Source organism: Rissa tridactyla, chromosome 1, assembly GCF_028500815.1.
Source record: "Rissa tridactyla isolate bRisTri1 chromosome 1, bRisTri1.patW.cur.20221130, whole genome shotgun sequence".
Taxonomy (NCBI): domain Eukaryota; kingdom Metazoa; phylum Chordata; class Aves; order Charadriiformes; family Laridae; genus Rissa; species Rissa tridactyla.
Genome location: NC_071466.1, coordinates 117,661,196 through 117,677,786, shown reverse-complemented (window position 1 = coordinate 117,677,786; position 16,591 = coordinate 117,661,196). Strand labels below are relative to the sequence as shown.

The following is a 16,591-nucleotide window of genomic DNA, read 5'->3' as shown; positions in this document are numbered from 1 at the left end:
CTGCTCCTGACTGGTGATTGCTCAGCATCCTGGAGGAGAGTTTGTCTTTTGCACTGTGCCAAACCTTTCTACCACAGACTCCTGTGACACTTTAAGTAAGTCCTTCTAAAGGAAACAAGATATGGTTAGCCTCAGTTTGTTTTTATATTCTCGATGGGCGGTTATTTGATTTATTTTTTCCTTAAGCACTTATACTATGAATCATGTTTTCTATTGCCTTATGCTGTATTCAGTGAATTGCACACAAATGGTTTCTGTGAGACCTTTTCAGCTTAATATCTGGGTCTTTGTACCAGGTGAGTTGCTCTGTTTATCGCAGGTATTTTGTACATAACATTTTTTTCCTGGGGTTCCTCACGTAATTGTATTAAAAAATAAAGGGTAAACTCAGTTTCCTTTCCTCAGTAATAAAAGATGTCTGATCTATATGCTGGGAAGTGGTAAAGCCTTTCAATCATTCACGACGCTCAGCCACCATTTTGTAGCTGCTAAGAATGTAGGCTGTGTAGCACCAAGGTAGGTGACGCAGCTGGTTGGTAAAGCTGAACAGGTAGAGTTGTCATCAAGACACAGCTCCGTATGGCGAACTCTACAGCAATGACAACACGGCACTCAGGTACCCAACTTGTAACTTCCACATCTCTTGTGCCTGTTGATGTGTCAGGAATTAACCAAGCAGTGTAGCTATGGTGCTCGACAACTCCGTTTGCAACAGGTCTTCCTTTGCCCTCCCAAAAAGGGAGGTTTTCTGCAAAAGCAAAATCCAGTGTAAGACGTTCTCGCTGTATCCCTGCTACTTGTGTTACCTGCTCTGGAAGTGGGGACCGATAACTTCAGTGCTGAGCTTTTGCTGGGGGCGGGGGGCGGGGCGGGGAGAGTGGGGGTGTGAAGAATCCCTTACATTTGTATTTAAAAAATAAGCTCTGAACCAACTCTTCACTCCCCGTTTGGAGGGTGACTTTGAAGACAAGAAATGAGGAAGTGCAGGGGACTAAATTCAGCGGGAAATGGAGCAAAAAATGGCTGCTAATCTTGAGCTGCGTGTAGATGGAAGTCTCTGCTTCCCCTTGCTAACGTGCAGCATAAGGACATCTAGCAGCCTAGCAGCTCTTCCTTCCTTACATGGAGAGAAAATCCACACAGCTGCTACACCTTGGCTCTGCCTACTCTGCCACTGAAGAACACCCCTCCCTCAATGGTCATAGACACACGAAAATCAGTATTCTTTAGGCATCACACCAAATACCACTAAAATAGGAATAGAGAGAGACTGAGAAATGACATGGCTAAATGTCATCAGAACTGCTGGTCAGATAACAGTGTGGGATATTAGGTGGAGATGTAACAGCAAAAAATTAAAAAAAAAAAAAAAGGAAAATAATAATAAAAAAAAAAAAAGATAAAACATTGCTGTGTAACCACAATGGCAAAAATGCAACTCAGAAAGGCCTTCTATTTTGTTTTTTGAGAGGGCAGAGGACAGTAACACTACTGTCACCAATGAATGCAGAGTTCAAAACAGGAAGAGGGAGAAACATATCCATATCTCTACTTATTCGGATCCTTCACTTACACATAGAAAAGGAAAATCAAAGCTGGTTGATGACAACCCTGAAACACACGTATTTCTTCAATGGAAAAATGAACTACACTGAGGTGTTTAAAAAAATAAAATGCTCTTTTCAGAAGTCAAGAAAACACACCACCTTCTTGGAAGCAAGCTGTGCCAAAAATCTGCTTTGGGTGGGTGGAATATGCTCTGTGGAATCGACTTCATATTTCAATCAACAGTCATCAGCTGTATCAGAGGAAAGAATTCCACCAGAACAGACTGACTACTCTTTTCTCGTGGGAAGGAGGCCGGAAGCCCCTGCCTGGCTATAATTCCCTTTAATAGGAGAAAAGCCCCAACGAAGAGAGGGGACCAGAATTCCAACCTTCCACTTTGAGGGAAATGGTGATGGGCCAGCTGGCCCCACTGGGTACGGACCATTATGACATTAACTTCAGCCCTACCCATAGGTAACAGCTACGAGTTAAGAGTTGATCTCTGGTACAGAACAATAAACAGAGCCAGCACTCTCCTGGCTCTTGTCTTTGTTACTTCCCGGACAGAGGAATGTCTGACACTGCCACCAGACTTCACTGCTCACTGGTGGGATCTTGGATAGAGCTCTTCTCAGGGGATATCCCTCAAGTACGTTTCCCTAACACAAATACTGTCAAGTACATACTGTACTAACACAAAGAACTTATGGACACAATCACCACTGCTAGATGGCTTTATTGAGTGGCTCGAACCTCATTTCCCCCAAAGGTAATCCCCCAATTTCCAACCTTCAAATGAAATTATTGTTGTTAAAACTGTCCACAGTGCCAGTTGTTCTACCACCACCCACCAGAAACAAGCCAACCTTTCTGTGGCCCCCTCAGCCACACTCCTACTGAGGAACCCAAAACGTGTCCTTTCCAGGGCATTTCCGTACCATCCCCAGCTCCTCCACCCTTCCTCAACATTGACTGCAAAATACGCCAAGCACTGTAGAACCAAGTGTCTTTTTTTCTGCAAGAAACCACTGTGAGCAGAACAGCATTGGTCCCAGACAGGGCAGGTCATGCTGTGGGAGGGGCATGGCGAGAGGAGGAGAAGCGCTCGCTCTGGTGCTGCCCATATTGGGCTCCGACAGCACATTCTTCAGGCCCTGTCTGAAGAGCAGCTTTCACCGGAGCGTAATTAGCTTTTGGAATGAGGGTACCTTCAGCATCCAAACTATTCATAGGCTCCTTTTACCTTGAATATTTCTACACCTCCCGTGGTTTGGACATTTTCAGCAGTGAAATGGGTTCTAGAAGAGGCTCTAGGGCTGCTTTCACCCCCTGCCAAACCTGGATGACACTTCCCAGTCTGCAGAGTGTGCATTTCCACCTTCTCAGGTGGAACAGGTTTGGCCCTTCCAAGCTCTTGTGCAGTGATATGCATCCATGAACAATGCTTTCAGCAAAATGCTTTTTCACAGCATATAACTGTGTTCACAGAAGACTTCCGTGACCCCTTGATTGAAACCTTTTATGATCAAAACTCTTTTATGAGAGAGATTGAAACCTTTTATGCTCATAATAACTACAAATATTTTGTAGCTGCTTACAACAGAGATCTGGGGAAGACTCAGTAGCTCCTAGATTCTCTTGCTCCCTCTGTCTCCGGTCCTTCCTGGGTGTTGCCTTCCATTTCACCTAAGACGTTCGTCACACTGAGCCTGGATTGCCTAACAAGAGAATAGAGAGTGCAAAGTAATTTTATGCCTGTATCCTCCTGAAAAAGGCATCACTGCAGAATCCCAACTCTTAAAAAGCTTCTTTAGAACAGGCCCTATTTCTGAGTTTTACTATGTCACGCAACCAGTGTCATAGCCTTTTCTCCCCAAAGCCTCCGGCTGTCGTCCTTCTTTCCTCTCTTTAACAGGGAGGGAAAGAAGGCAAAAATGAAGAGAAAGACAGAGTTCTGGTCTCTCTCAATTTTGGTAAAGAAATACTCATGTGCTTGTCCTGCTTGTCATCTTGGCCACTGCAAAAGTGAAAAACTGATGCAATTACTGGGCTCGGGGAGTGGGGCATGAATTTTTAACAAAATACCTTGTTACAAAACAAGCGGCAACACCTAAGGCTGGGAAGACTAAATCAGCAGTTCTCAGACTGGCATGTGAAACACACCAAAAACTGAAGAGTGGAAGAACCAAGGTTTAGAAAACATAGTGTGTTGTGGTTTCTTTAAATGTTTGAACCACGCAGACCTATATGTACTTCTAGTCCAAGACTCGAACAGCAGAGCTGTTCCTTACCACTCTGCTAACTTCTGTTCATACAGCTCCCTGCGCTCACGATTTCTCTTCTCCTGCAACGTCTCGCCGGCAAGCTTCTGCATCATCATTAGGAGGCCCCCTGCAGGGATCCTAAAGGAGGAAGCAGAAAAGTCACAAGTCACCCAGGGGACACGCAACAGTAATAACTTACTGGCATCACCAAAAGGAGCATGCGGGGGCCAGCCACCAGATCAGTGGAGCATAACATTCCCCAATACTCACATCGCACAGACTAAGATACTCCTATTCTACTGCCAGCCTGTCTTCAGCCGTGACTCAGTGTAGCCCCTTCAATAATGTATTTTGAATTTACTCATTGACAGGCACACACAGGGCAAAGGGTTGGAAAGATTTAAGGAGCCCAAACAACCCCTGTAGATCAGCTAACCCATAATTTAGACAGTCACACCCCTGCTTAGCTTCTGTCGAGCTCTGGAGGTACTTGTGTTTTCATCTGTAAAGGTCCCTAGGCTGCTTCCAGGCATGCCCACAGTGGACACCACCCTGACAGTGCTAAGTAGTACCTACAAAACTCATGCTCTTGTCCAGGCAGGATCTCCAAATTCACTTCTGATGATATTCACAAGTCAGTACCTTGAGAAGAAATACCAGCTCTGCTTAAAAAGTCAGACTTCTCCTGAGCTAAGAGGTCATTGTCCTGACAGACAGAGGCCCCGAGAGAGAACCCCGGGTTCCTCCATGCCCCTAGGAGCTTTAGAAGATACATGACTGCAAGACACACACGAAGAGATGTGCCACCTCACAGCCTTGGGTTGTGCGGCCCAACCATGCAGCTTCTTCCTCAGCATTTCCTAATGGCTGCTGCTCCACATTTTGGCTTTGATGGAGCATATTTTGTAAAAAAATGCTTTTTACACAGATTCCTAACTGGTGCCCTAGAAGTTCCCAGGGTGCCCCCTTCTTCAAAAGGTGTCATCATGACATCCGACACCCCTTGTGTGCCATCTGGATTCTGGGCTGCTACAGGAGCAGTTGCTGATGAAGCTGAGAAGGGAGCCCAGAAGCTGTGTCTTACACTCCTGACTTTACCCACAGACAACACCGTTCCTTAAAACAGATGTCCAACGGTTCTGCGCACAACCATTGGGCTCATCAGTGACCACACCCAGGAAGGGAGACAGGAGACACGCCTATAACCTATCCTGGTAATTCCCTATTTAACAGGAGTTAGTCTCTTCTCTAACAAGCAAATAGCAGCAAGTCAGATGCTCTACTGAGAGCACTGAGTTCTTATCGCCAAGGAAGCAGCAAAACACAAATCAAGAAAAAAGAAGGAGAAAAAACAGTTTAAAGGTTGGAAGAAAAGTCATCATCATGAGGTCCCAAGAGAGATACAGAAAATTCCTCAAGGCAAGAGAGGAAGGGAAGCTTGTGTAGCCACACCTATGATTCACGGCTTGGTGTGTGAGGCCACCGTCTAACAAGCACCCTTAAAGAGCAGCCATGTCTTGACCGCTCATCGGCAGCAGTCGCAACTCACCCAAACGCTGTTCCGAACACGAAGCCGCCTGCCAGTCCCTGCAGGCCCAAGTGCATTCTAAAAAGGGCTCCTGCGAAGGCTAGAGGAAAAAAAAAAAAAAAACCACAAACACACTGAAACCACAAACAGCCCCCCACCCGCCATCACATACAGACGGAGGGAGCTGCTTTACTGCATTTCTCCTCTCCGTGAGCTGACATTTACTTTTAATAGAGCAGAAACCAAGTGCCGTGGCCAGCGGGAGGGACCCTCACCACGGTCTCTGCACCAAAACACCGCACAAAGCTCCCTCTGCTTCAGGAAAACTCCCCAAGAAATGCTAAGAAGTAAAAGTATCTAGGAAAGTACAACTCTCTCCAGGCTGGAGCATGATCCCTCCCCCCCCCCTTTTTTTGGCTCAACAGCAGCTAATAATAGTAGCTGCCATGTACGGCAGAAAAGATCTGTAAAACGCGTATCCAACTGCAAAGGCAATAAAGGCTGTAAAACTGAACAAGCAGACGACTTACCCGGAGCCCTGTTGCCAAAAGCGGACATGCAAAACTTAGCATGAAAAGGGTAGTTTATAAACAGCCACTGAACTGTTATGAAGAGTGGAAATAAGAAATGCTTTCCCTGCTAAGTAGGTGGTTATGAGAGCACTAAGTGTATGCACTAAGTGTTGCCTTTACCCTACACAAGCATTTTTCACCCAAAAAACTCCAGCAAGTATTTTGAAGGTGAACTGATAACCACAAAACTCCCCAATGGTTTCAGAAGCGCATTGATATTTCTGTGTTACAAATAAAGGCAGGCAGCAGTTAAACAAGGGAGCAAAGTCCCAATAGCAGCCTGTAGAACAGGAAAGAAAACCCAGGAGCACAGAAGCTATAGAGACCCACTCAAATCCAAAGAACAGGGATTTCTGCTTATGCTTTTCCGTTTACGACCCTTGCTCATAAAGAGGAAAGTACATGGAGACACAGCAGTCTTACCTCCTGCCGAAGCGAAATTACCGATGGTGGTTTTATTGCGGTACACAGACAGACCGGTGCTCACCGTGCTGCAAAGATAAGGCAGAGAAGAAGACAGCGGTTGCACATGGGAAAAAAGACAGGTAGCAAAACACAGCCTGAAATAAAGCTGGGTTTCATTAAGCCAGCCCTCAGGCTGCCTCTAACTGCCTTGTTGCCCATCTGTCCGGAGCGCACACGGGCCAGCCACAAGCGCCTTGATTTCTGTGACTTTACCGCAGGCAGCCGTGCAGCCAGAGGCCAGGGAATACCAGGATTCTGAGGTATTCTTTCTTTTTCTTTTTAATCATGGATATTTATTTTTTTCCATTGTATATTCAAGGACAAAAGGAATCGAGCAATGCAAAGGTCCTGTCAGTCACGTCAGTCCTGATGTAGGACCTTTACCCCCAGAAGCTGAATCCATGTGTGGGGAAGGTCTTGCCTGACAGACAGTCCCCACCCCTAGAGGCAAGTCGCACTCGTGACATCAGCAGGGTCACCGACTCTTGCGGCATGAGATCTCCCACCAGGGGAGGTACACCATCTCCTCCAAAAACATCAGTTAAGCCCCAAAACACTCTCTGTTCTCGCTTCGGCAGCCACATCCTCCCCAGCACGTTAGCCAGCCTCCTGCCATGACACCTACGAGTCAGCAGTGACCTTCCTCTCCTTCCCAGCACCGTCACCTCACCCCAGCCTTTGCGCAGGGTCAAACTGAAAAATTTGCTTTTAAACGGCAAAACTCAAAATTTGCACAACCACAGGACAAAATTCTTCAACCCGAACTTTACAGAAACAATGAACAGGGAGCGGCAAATATCTTCTTTCAAAGCCTTTTTTACAAAGAGGTGGTGGAAAAGGGCAACGATCTGACGGCAGGGGAGACATCTGGTGGAAGACGACGAGGTTACACGCTGTCCTGGTTCCGGTGGGGATAGGGTTAACTTTTCCTGGTATTCCATGCCATGTGAGCCACGCCCACCCTGAGCTGCCGGGGGAGGGGGCAGGAAGTTGCTGCTTAAAAGCGGGCTGGGGCGGCCCGGGTCCGGCCGGTGAGCGGCGGGGGAGCGGCGGTTCCGTAATCGCGTTTGTATATTCCCCTATCCGTGTTGTTGTTGTTGTTTGCCTGTTCCCTTTGCTGTTCTGTTAAACTGCCTTTGTCTCAACCCAAGAGTCTTGCCTTTTCTTACGATTCTTCCTGTGTTTGGAAGGCACGAGCGAGCGACACGTGGTTCTTTGTTGCCATCTGAGGCTAAACCACGGCAGTCCTTTTGGCGCCCAACGTGGGGCACGAAGGGTTGAGATAACGACAGAATCCAACTAGAACGTGGAAAAAACGGTTTTGGTTTTTTTTTTGTATGCATTTATTTTATTAGGTAAGTAGTCACTGGTCATCATGTTGCTTGGTTTGTTCTCATGGCTGTGTTACATAAATTCCTATATGGCTTATGTACTCCCTGCGATGCTGTTTACCATGTCTGGAACAGGGATGAGGATTATCATTCTGCTGTCCTGTGCGATATCTGTTTATGATATGATAACATCACTGTTCAGACGGCTATTTTGGGGTGTTTATGCGGTTTTGCTGTCCTGTCCGTACATTGGACACCGTCTCTCAGAATTTGTTAATAATTTCCCCAGCCCTTTTGCCTCCCTTTTCTCCTTCGGGTCAGGTATGACAGCTTTTGAGAATTTTGAATATCCTTGGGATACTCAAACTAGCGTGTTCGTAGTGCTATGTCTCCTGAATACGTTCCAGGTCTTGTTTTGGGTTAAGCGACTATTTAAGACTACCACCCGGAGATCTGCTCCGAGGCTGGATAGTCAGGGGTGGCATGGCATGTGGGAGAGCATGGGCAGGTACCTAGAGAACTACTCACCTCCAATGGTCTGGGACTTCACCCCTGAACAATTACAGGACCCTGATAAAGTGGTAGAATATTTGAAGGGAAAATGCTGTGGCTATTCTAGAGAGGCACAACTCACCGCGCTGTGCTGGGCCCTGGCCAGTATCTACCAGGCACTGCTCAGAATTATGCAGCACCCTCAAGGGGAAGAGATGGAAACCAGACCTGCGGCGGCCCCTGCGGCTGCTGCAGCCCCTGCGGCGGCCCCTGCGGCGGCCCCTGTGGCTGCTGCAGCCCCTGCGGCGGCCCCTGCGGCGGCCCCTGTGGCTGCTGCAGCCCCTGCGGCGGCCCCTGCGGCTACTGCAATCCTTGCGACAGACACTGCGGCTACTGCAATCCTTGCGACAGACACTGCGGCTACTGCAACCCCCGTGGTAGCCACTGCCACTGAACCAGGGAACCAACCCATGCCAGTATCAGTTGCCCCCATACAGAAGAAGAAGTACACAAAGAAATCAGTTCGCTTAGTAAGAGATGATGATGAACCAGGGCCATCACGAGAGCAGGAGGAAGAGGCAGAACCAGAGATAATTACTCGATCCCTATCCTTGAGTGAGCTGCGGGATATGCGAAAAGATTTTAGCCGACTTTCAGGCGAGCACATTGTCACCTGGCTGCTCCGGTGCTGGGATAATGGGGCCAGTAGCCTGGAATTAGAGGGTAGGGAGGCCAGGCAGCTGGGATCCCTGTCTAGGGAAGGCGGCATTGACAAGGCGATCGGGAAAAAGACCCAAGCCCTCAGCCTCTGGAAACGACTCCTGTTAGGCGTGAGGGAGAGGTACCCCTTCAGTGAGGATGTTGTATGTCAGCCAAGCAAGTGGACTACCATGGAAAGAGGTATCCAGTACCTGAGAGAATTAGCCGTGCGGGAGATGATTTATTATGACTTGGACAATGCAGACTTACCCACAGACCCTGATGAGGTGCGATGCACAAGGCCCATGTGGCGGAAGTTTGTACGGAGCGCACCATCGTCATATGCCAACTCCCTGGCAGTAATGGAATGGAAAGGTGAAGAGGGACCAACGGTGGATGAGGTAGCTGGCCGGCTCCGGCGATATGAAGAAAGTCTCTCTTCCCCCCTTGTCTCAGCTGTGGAGAAACTGTCGCGGAAGGTCCAGCAACTTGAAGAGAATATGTCCTACTCCCCACCTGCACGGGCCAGCATCTCAGCTATTAGAAGCAGGCATTTCCCCACTCAAGAGAGAGAGTACAGAGGGTACGCACCACGAGGCACCCTGTGGTTCTACCTGCGGGACCACGGAGAGGACATGAGGAAGTGGGACGGACAACCTACTTCGATCCTGCGGACACGGGTACAGGAGTTGCAAGGAAGGACAACCACAAAAGGGGATCCCTCCAGGAAAAGTGCCGCCCCAGTTTCCAGTGGGCCGTTCCCCAGACAAAGCAGAAGGCTTGATCTTGCTTCTGATCCTCTTGAAGGAACTTCCAAGTCATTTATGCAAGAAGTGAGTAATGGATACTATGACCAGTATTAGGGGGGCCCTGCCTCCGGCCAGGTGGAGGAAAGGGATAACCGGGTTTATTGGACGGTGTGGATTCGATGGCCTGGCACATCAGACCCACAGGAGTATAAGGCTCTAGTGGACACGGGTGCGCAGTGTACTTTAATACCATCAAGCTATAGAGGGGCAGAACCCATTTGTATTTCTGGGGTGACAGGGGGATCCCAAGAGTTGACTGTACTGGAGGCAGAAGTGAGCCTAACTGGGAATGAGTGGCAAAAGCATCCCATTGTGACTGGCCCAGAGGCTCCATGCATCCTTGGTATAGATTACCTCAGGAGAGGGTATTTTAAGGACCCAAAAGGGTACCGCTGGGCCTTTGGCATAGCTGCTTTGGAGACAGAGGAAGTTAAACAGTTGTCTGCCTTGCCTGGTCTCTCAGAGGATTCTTCTGTTGTGGGGTTGTTGAGGGTCAAAGAACAACAGGTGCCGATTGCTACCACAACGGTGCATCGGCGGCAGTATCGCACTAACCGAGACTCTCTGATTCCCATCCATGAGCTGATTCGTCAACTAGAGGTTCAAGGAGTGATCAGCAAGACTCGCTCACCCTTTAACAGTCCCATATGGCCGGTGCGAAAATCTAATGGAGAGTGGAGGCTAACTGTAGACTATCGTGGTCTGAATGAAGTCACGCCACCGCTGAGTGCTGCTGTGCCGGACATGCTAGAACTCCAGTACGAACTGGAGTCCAAGGCAGCCAAGTGGTATGCCACGATTGATATAGCGAATGCATTTTTCTCAATCCCTTTGGCAGCAGAGTGCAGGCCACAGTTTGCTTTCACTTGGAGGGGCATCCAATACACCTGGAATCGACTGCCCCAGGGGTGGAAACACAGCCCCACCATTTGCCATGGACTGATCCAGACTGCACTGGAACAGGGTGAAGCTCCAGAACATCTGCAGTACATTGATGACATCATTGTATGGGGAAACACAGCAGAAGAAGTTTTTGAGAAAGGGAGTAAAATAGTCCAAATCCTTCTGAACGCTGGTTTTGCTATAAAGCGAAGTAAGGTCAAGGGACCTGCGCAGGAGATCCAGTTTTTAGGAATAAAATGGCAAGATGGACGCCGTCAGATTCCAATGGATGTGATCAACAAAATAGCAGCTATGTCTCCACCAACTAGTAAAAAGGAAACACAGGCTTTCTTAGGTATTGTGGGTTTTTGGAGAATGCATATCCCAGATTACAGTCTAATTGTAAGCCCTCTGTATCAAGTAACCCGGAAGAAGAATGATTTTAAATGGGGTCCTGAGCAACGACAAGCTTTTGAACAAATCAAACAGGAAATAGTCCATGCAGTGGCCCTGGGGCCAGTCCGGGCAGGACAAGATGTTAAAAATGTGCTCTACACCGCAGCCGGGGAGAACGGCCCTACCTGGAGCCTCTGGCAGAAAGCACCAGGGGAGACTCGAGGTCGACCCCTAGGGTTTTGGAGTCGTGGATACAGAGGATCCGAAGCCCGCTACACTCCAACAGAAAAAGAGATATTGGCAGCATATGAAGGGGTTCGAGCTGCTTCGGAAGTGGTTGGTACAGAAGCACAGCTCCTCTTAGCACCTCGACTGCCGGTGCTGGGTTGGATGTTCAAAGAAAGGGTCCCCACCACACATCATGCAACCGATGCTACATGGAGTAAGTGGATTGCACTGATCACGCAGCGAACTCGAATGGGAAACCCCAGTCGCCCGGGAATTCTGGAAGTGATCATGGACTGGCCAGAAGGCAAGGATTTCGGAATGTCACCAGAGGAGGAGGTGACGCGTGCAGAAGAGGCCCCACCATATAATAAACTGCCAGAAAATGAGAAGAAATATGCCCTGTTCACTGATGGGTCCTGCCGTATTGTGGGAAAGCATCGAAAGTGGAAGGCTGCTGTGTGGAGTCCTACACGACGGGTTGCAGAAGCCAGTGAAGGACAGGGTGAATCGAGCCAGTTTGCAGAGGTGAAGGCTATTCAGCTGGCTTTGGACATTGCTGAGCGAGAAAAATGGCCAGTACTTTATCTCTACACTGACTCATGGATGGTGGCAAATGCTCTGTGGGGATGGTTACAGCAGTGGAAGCAGGGCAACTGGCAGCGCAGAGGCAAACCCATCTGGGCTGCTGACCTATGGCAAGATATTGCTGCCCGGATAGAGAATCTGGTTGTGAAAGTACGCCATGTAGATGCCCACGTACCAAAGAATCGGGCCACGGAGGAACATCAGAACAACCAGCAGGTGGATCGGGCCGCTAGGATTGAAGTGGCTCAGGTGGATCTGGACTGGCAACATAAGGGTGAACTATTCATAGCTCGGTGGGCCCATGACTCCTCAGGCCATCAAGGGAGAGATGCGACATATAGATGGGCTCGTGACCGAGGGGTGGACTTGACCATGGACACTATTGCACAGGTCATCCATGAATGTGAGACATGCGCTGCGATCAAACAAGCCAAGCGTTTGAAGCCTCTTTGGTATGGAGGGCGATGGCTGAAATACAAATATGGGGAGGCCTGGCAGATTGATTATATCACGCTGCCACAAACCCGTCAAGGCAAGCGCTATGTGCTCACAATGGTGGAAGCAACCACTGGATGGCTGGAAACATACCCTGTGCCCCATGCCACTGCCCGGAACACTATCCTGGGCCTTGAAAAGCAAGTCCTGTGGCGACATGGTACCCCAGAGAGAATTGAGTCGGACAATGGGACTCATTTCCGAAACAGCCTCATAGACACCTGGGCCAAAGAGCATGGTATCGAGTGGGTGTATCACATCCCCTATCACGCCCCAGCCTCTGGGAAGATAGAACGATACAATGGACTGTTAAAAACTACGCTGAGAGCAATGGGTGGTGGGACTTTCAAACACTGGGATACGCATTTAGCAAAAGCTACCTGGCTAGTTAACACCAGGGGATCTAACAATCGGGCTGGCCCTGCCCAATCAAAACTTCCACGTACTGTAGAAGGGGATAAAGTCCCCGTAGTGCACATGAAGAATATGCTAGGGAAGACAGTCTGGGTTAGTCCTGCCTCAGGCAAAGGCAAACCCATTCGTGGGATTGCTTTTGCCCAAGGACCTGGGTGCACTTGGTGGGTGATGCGGAAGGATGGGGAAGTCCGATGTGTACCTCATGGAGATTTGATTTTGGGCGAGAATAGCCAATGAATCAGATTGTGTGCTGTTATAGCAGTTTCCTCAAGATCTACATCTTCAGCCTACAGACTGCGTGCATGAGCCACACCAGGTGCACCAGTCACAAGCTCCGAAAAATACAGCATGCAACAGACCAGCACCACCCAGCATCTCACCTGCCCTGAGAGACTGTTCTAACAGATGGAGCCCAAAGCCGTGGATTAAAAGAACTCAACGGACACTTTGGAGGGATGACCCATAAACTAAGGGTATTATATGTGTGTATATATATATATATAACAGGGGAAAGTGGTGGCAATTCATTGGAACCTGCTGGGCATGGCATAGATGGTATGGAATAAGGGGTGGATAATGTCCTGGTTCCGGTGGGGATAGGGTTAACTTTTCCTGGTATTCCATGCCATGTGAGCCACGCCCACCCTGAGCTGCCGGGGGAGGGGGCAGGAAGTTGCTGCTTAAAAGCGGGCTGGGGCGGCCCGGGTCCGGCCGGCGGCCGGCGAGCGGCGGGGGAGCGGCGGTTCCGTAATCGCGTTTGTATATTCCCCTATCCGTGTTGTTGTTGTTGTTGTTTGCCTGTTCCCTTTGCTGTTCTGTTAAACTGCCTTTGTCTCAACCCAAGAGTCTTGCCTTTTCTTACGATTCTTCCTGTGTTTGGAAGGCACGAGCGAGCGACACGTGGTTCTTTGTTGCCATCTGAGGCTAAACCACGGCACACGCCAAGCCCAGGAAAATCTAAAGAAACCCAAAGCTCCAGGAGAGAAAGCAAACGGTACGCTAACTAAACCTAAGACCAGACGCTAAACCAAAAGGAGCCAAAGAAACCAAGAGAGATCGGGGAAGAAGCCCAGAAAGGAACAAAAAAAATTAGGAGATGGAAATATAAAACAATGCTAGTCAATATCTTAACCTTAAAAGCAGAATGGGAATTTAGACACAACATACCCACAGATACAGTCAATGCAGGTTTAGGACTACACATAAATTTACCATTTTGAACATTGGGGAAGGAGATATTCGTAGTTTAAAAGGGCTTTACTTGGAAGAGCGTGCCGAGTTTGATGCTACATTGTGAGAAATGCATTGACACATCTGAGGGAGAAAATCAAGGAAGCGGAACACTATCTCTGCGTTGGGTGGGTGTGCAGGAAAAATGTGAAGGCCTAAAGCGGTATATACAACCGGTAGGTCTGATGTTCATAAGAAGATGACCATCTGCAAGCATTGAGGACTAGAACAAAGAACTGTGAGTAACGCTAGCGTGTACAAACTAGGAGTAATGAGACATAACAAAAAAGAGAAAAATTAGGGTGGGATAGAAAGCTCTTCCAGAAACAGCCAACACACTGTAACACCCTTCCAGAGAGAAAAATGAAAAAAAAAAAAAAAAAAAAAAAAGAGAGATGAGGCAAAAGCAGAAAGAAGCTGTCAAGTACAGGGAAGAACAGTATTCACGCCAATAACAGCACGGATTAGATGTAAGGAACAGGGCTTTTCCAGTTTTAGTTTTGCGTTGGTTCATTAGAAGATCGGACACCTGGGATAATTTAAAAAAGGTTAAATCCTCTTCACATTCACCCCTTATCACTGTTAACACAACTCCTTGAGCCTCAATTGGTCACCAGCAGTCCCTCAAGGAGCACACTGGTGGCAGGAAGGGCTCCTTGCCCCTCGTCCTTCAGCGTAAGCCAGCGCTTCTCCCACCAGCCCCCAGGGAAATGCTTACTTGAATATTGTCACAAAAGCGGCGACTCTCCAGCTCCAGCGCCAGCCGTAGCGGATGAAACTCCTGAGACCGGCCCGATGCGCGGATTGCTGGGGGGAGAGAGGAGAGGGGTTACAGGTCCCGCAGACCCGCTCCCCCTCGCCAGCACCACCCACCCGGGGTATTCCCGATGGGTCACTCGGGAACGACGCCCCGACCCTCAGGGATCACGCTGCTTGTCTCTGGAGGAACAGCCACTGACGTTTGCCCCAGCCGCCAACAGGAAAAGCAAGAATTAATTCCAGTTCGTAACGTCAACTGTTCTTTACCAATCCTGGTGCTGGAACACTCCAGGGGGGACGGGAAGAGCCCTCTGAGGACAGCACAGGAGAGCAGCAGAGAAGGAAGGGGGGACGAACCAGAAACTAATTCTTTGTTATTATAAGTTCACCTCATAATAATAACCACCTACTTTAAACACTAAGAGACCACCAAGCTCTGCAGGTTAGCACTGGCGCTTACAAGTTTGGCAACCAGCAGCTTTTAAAAAGCTGTCATAAACAGAAGCTTCATGAAAATTAAAAATCTTCCAGTTAATATCGTGAGAGAAAATAAACTCCCTCCTCCAGTGCCTGTGGTGTAAGGGGTTTAGCTCAGGTGCAGACACACACGAGAGTCAGCAGGAGGACAGAGTGTAGCCGGGCGCCCACACTTTGCAGGCCGCTCTAAATAGTGAATTACATAAAATAAGGCAGATTTTTAAAGTGTTTAGTTGGGTTTTTTTTTCCTAATAATCCAGGTAATCAACATTTTGACTGACTAGCAACCCCCTAGAAGTTCAAATACATTCATAAAATGCCACAAATGTTCTTTGCTGTGAGGTGTCAAGTGATAAGCTAAAAGAATTTTAAATGGTCTTAAAATAACTCACATTAATAAGGTAAGAGGACAACACCGGTCTCCCACTATGGAGTGACGCCTCTTGGCAAACCCACTAAAATGTAAAAGCCAAGAGACTTTCCAATATGTGTTAACTAGCCGTGTAACAGAACCAACTTACCAACTTTTTCTCTGACTAAGGACAACTTCTTTTAAGCTAACCCTGCAGAACTTGGGTGACAGGGCGCAGGTGACTCCGGCAGCAGCCGGTGCATCATTTACACACGTGCAGCAAACACATGGCCCTTAATTTTTCCCCAAAGGGTATTAAAACCAGACACACACACACACACCCCAACACCACCTCAGGGCTACGCGCCTCCCGAGGGTTCCCGGCGCCACCGCAAACTGCGGGCCCCACACGCCACCTTCCACCGCCCGACCGGGGCCTGTGCGGGGCTCGGGGACGCCCCGCCGCCCGCCCCCGGCGGCAGCCCCGGCCGCTTCCCCACCGCCCCCTCCCCTGGGCGGGCTCGTACCACGGCATCGGCGCGGTTCTGGAAGAGCTCTCCCTGGCTGCCCTCGATGAAGGCCCTGCGGGCCTGGTAGAAGGCCGGCAGCCCGCCGTACACCCAGCCCACCACTCCCGCGGTGAAGGCCGACTTGGCGATGTTCACCGTCTCCTCCGGGTAGCGCTGCCGCTCGCTGCAAGGGAAAGAAAGGGAAGGGCAGTGCTGAGGCGCGGGGTCCGGCCCGGCCCACCCCAGCCCGCCCCGCTGCTCACTCTCGCCGCCAGAGCTCGCTGAGCCGTTCCCAGCCCGTCTGCGGCGGCGGCGCCGGGCGGCCGAACTGCGGCGGAGCGCCCACAGCCGCCGCCATGGCCCTACGGCCAGCGGCGGGAGCGCCAGCGCCACCTGCCCCCCCGGCGGGGCACGGCAGGGACGGGCCGCGCTGCCCCTCCGGCAGCGGCCTCCCCTCTGAGTGGGGGCGGGAGGGCGGGGACTCGGACACGGAGGGAAAAGGTCCCCGGTTCAGGCAGGACACTGACCGAAGGAAAGTCCCCGCCACCGCCAT

General features: G+C 49.6%; 1 protein-coding gene across 2 annotated transcripts; it reads right to left on the bottom strand.

Moving 5' to 3' along the window:
* Positions 1–125: 125 nt before the first annotated feature.
* Positions 126–16,460, bottom strand: TIMMDC1 (translocase of inner mitochondrial membrane domain containing 1). Of its 2 annotated transcripts, XM_054206517.1 has the most exons (8): positions 16,302–16,460; positions 16,057–16,222; positions 14,660–14,748; positions 6,336–6,403; positions 5,362–5,440; positions 3,840–3,950; positions 3,147–3,266; positions 126–748 (listed from the first exon to the last, which is right to left on the bottom strand). In XM_054206517.1, exons 1-7 carry the CDS (start codon positions 16,394–16,396, stop codon positions 3,167–3,169), a joined length of 708 nt encoding a protein of 235 aa, XP_054062492.1. In that variant the 5' UTR covers positions 16,397–16,460; the 3' UTR covers positions 126–748; positions 3,147–3,166. The 2 variants fall into 2 exon arrangements, with proteins under 2 accessions (XP_054062492.1, XP_054062484.1); XM_054206509.1 differs by lacking the exon at positions 126–748 and having other exon boundaries at positions 2,541–3,266.
* Positions 16,461–16,591: the final 131 nt, after the last annotated feature.

What these genes read in the sequence shown, in the direction of transcription:
- TIMMDC1 (XM_054206517.1), bottom strand. Translation starts at nt 16,396, where the DNA reads ATGGCGGCGGCTGTGGGCGCTCCGCCGCAGTTCGGCCGCCCGGCGCCG. An exon ending in TAATTTCGCTTCGGCAGGAG is followed by an intron (nt 5,441 to 6,335) that starts GTAAGACTGCTG and finishes TTTTTCCTCTAG; the next exon opens with CCTTCGCAGGAGCCCTTTTT. An exon ending in GTGTTCGGAACAGCGTTTGG is followed by an intron (nt 3,951 to 5,361) that starts GTGAGTTGCGAC and finishes TTCCTCCTTTAG; the next exon opens with GATCCCTGCAGGGGGCCTCC.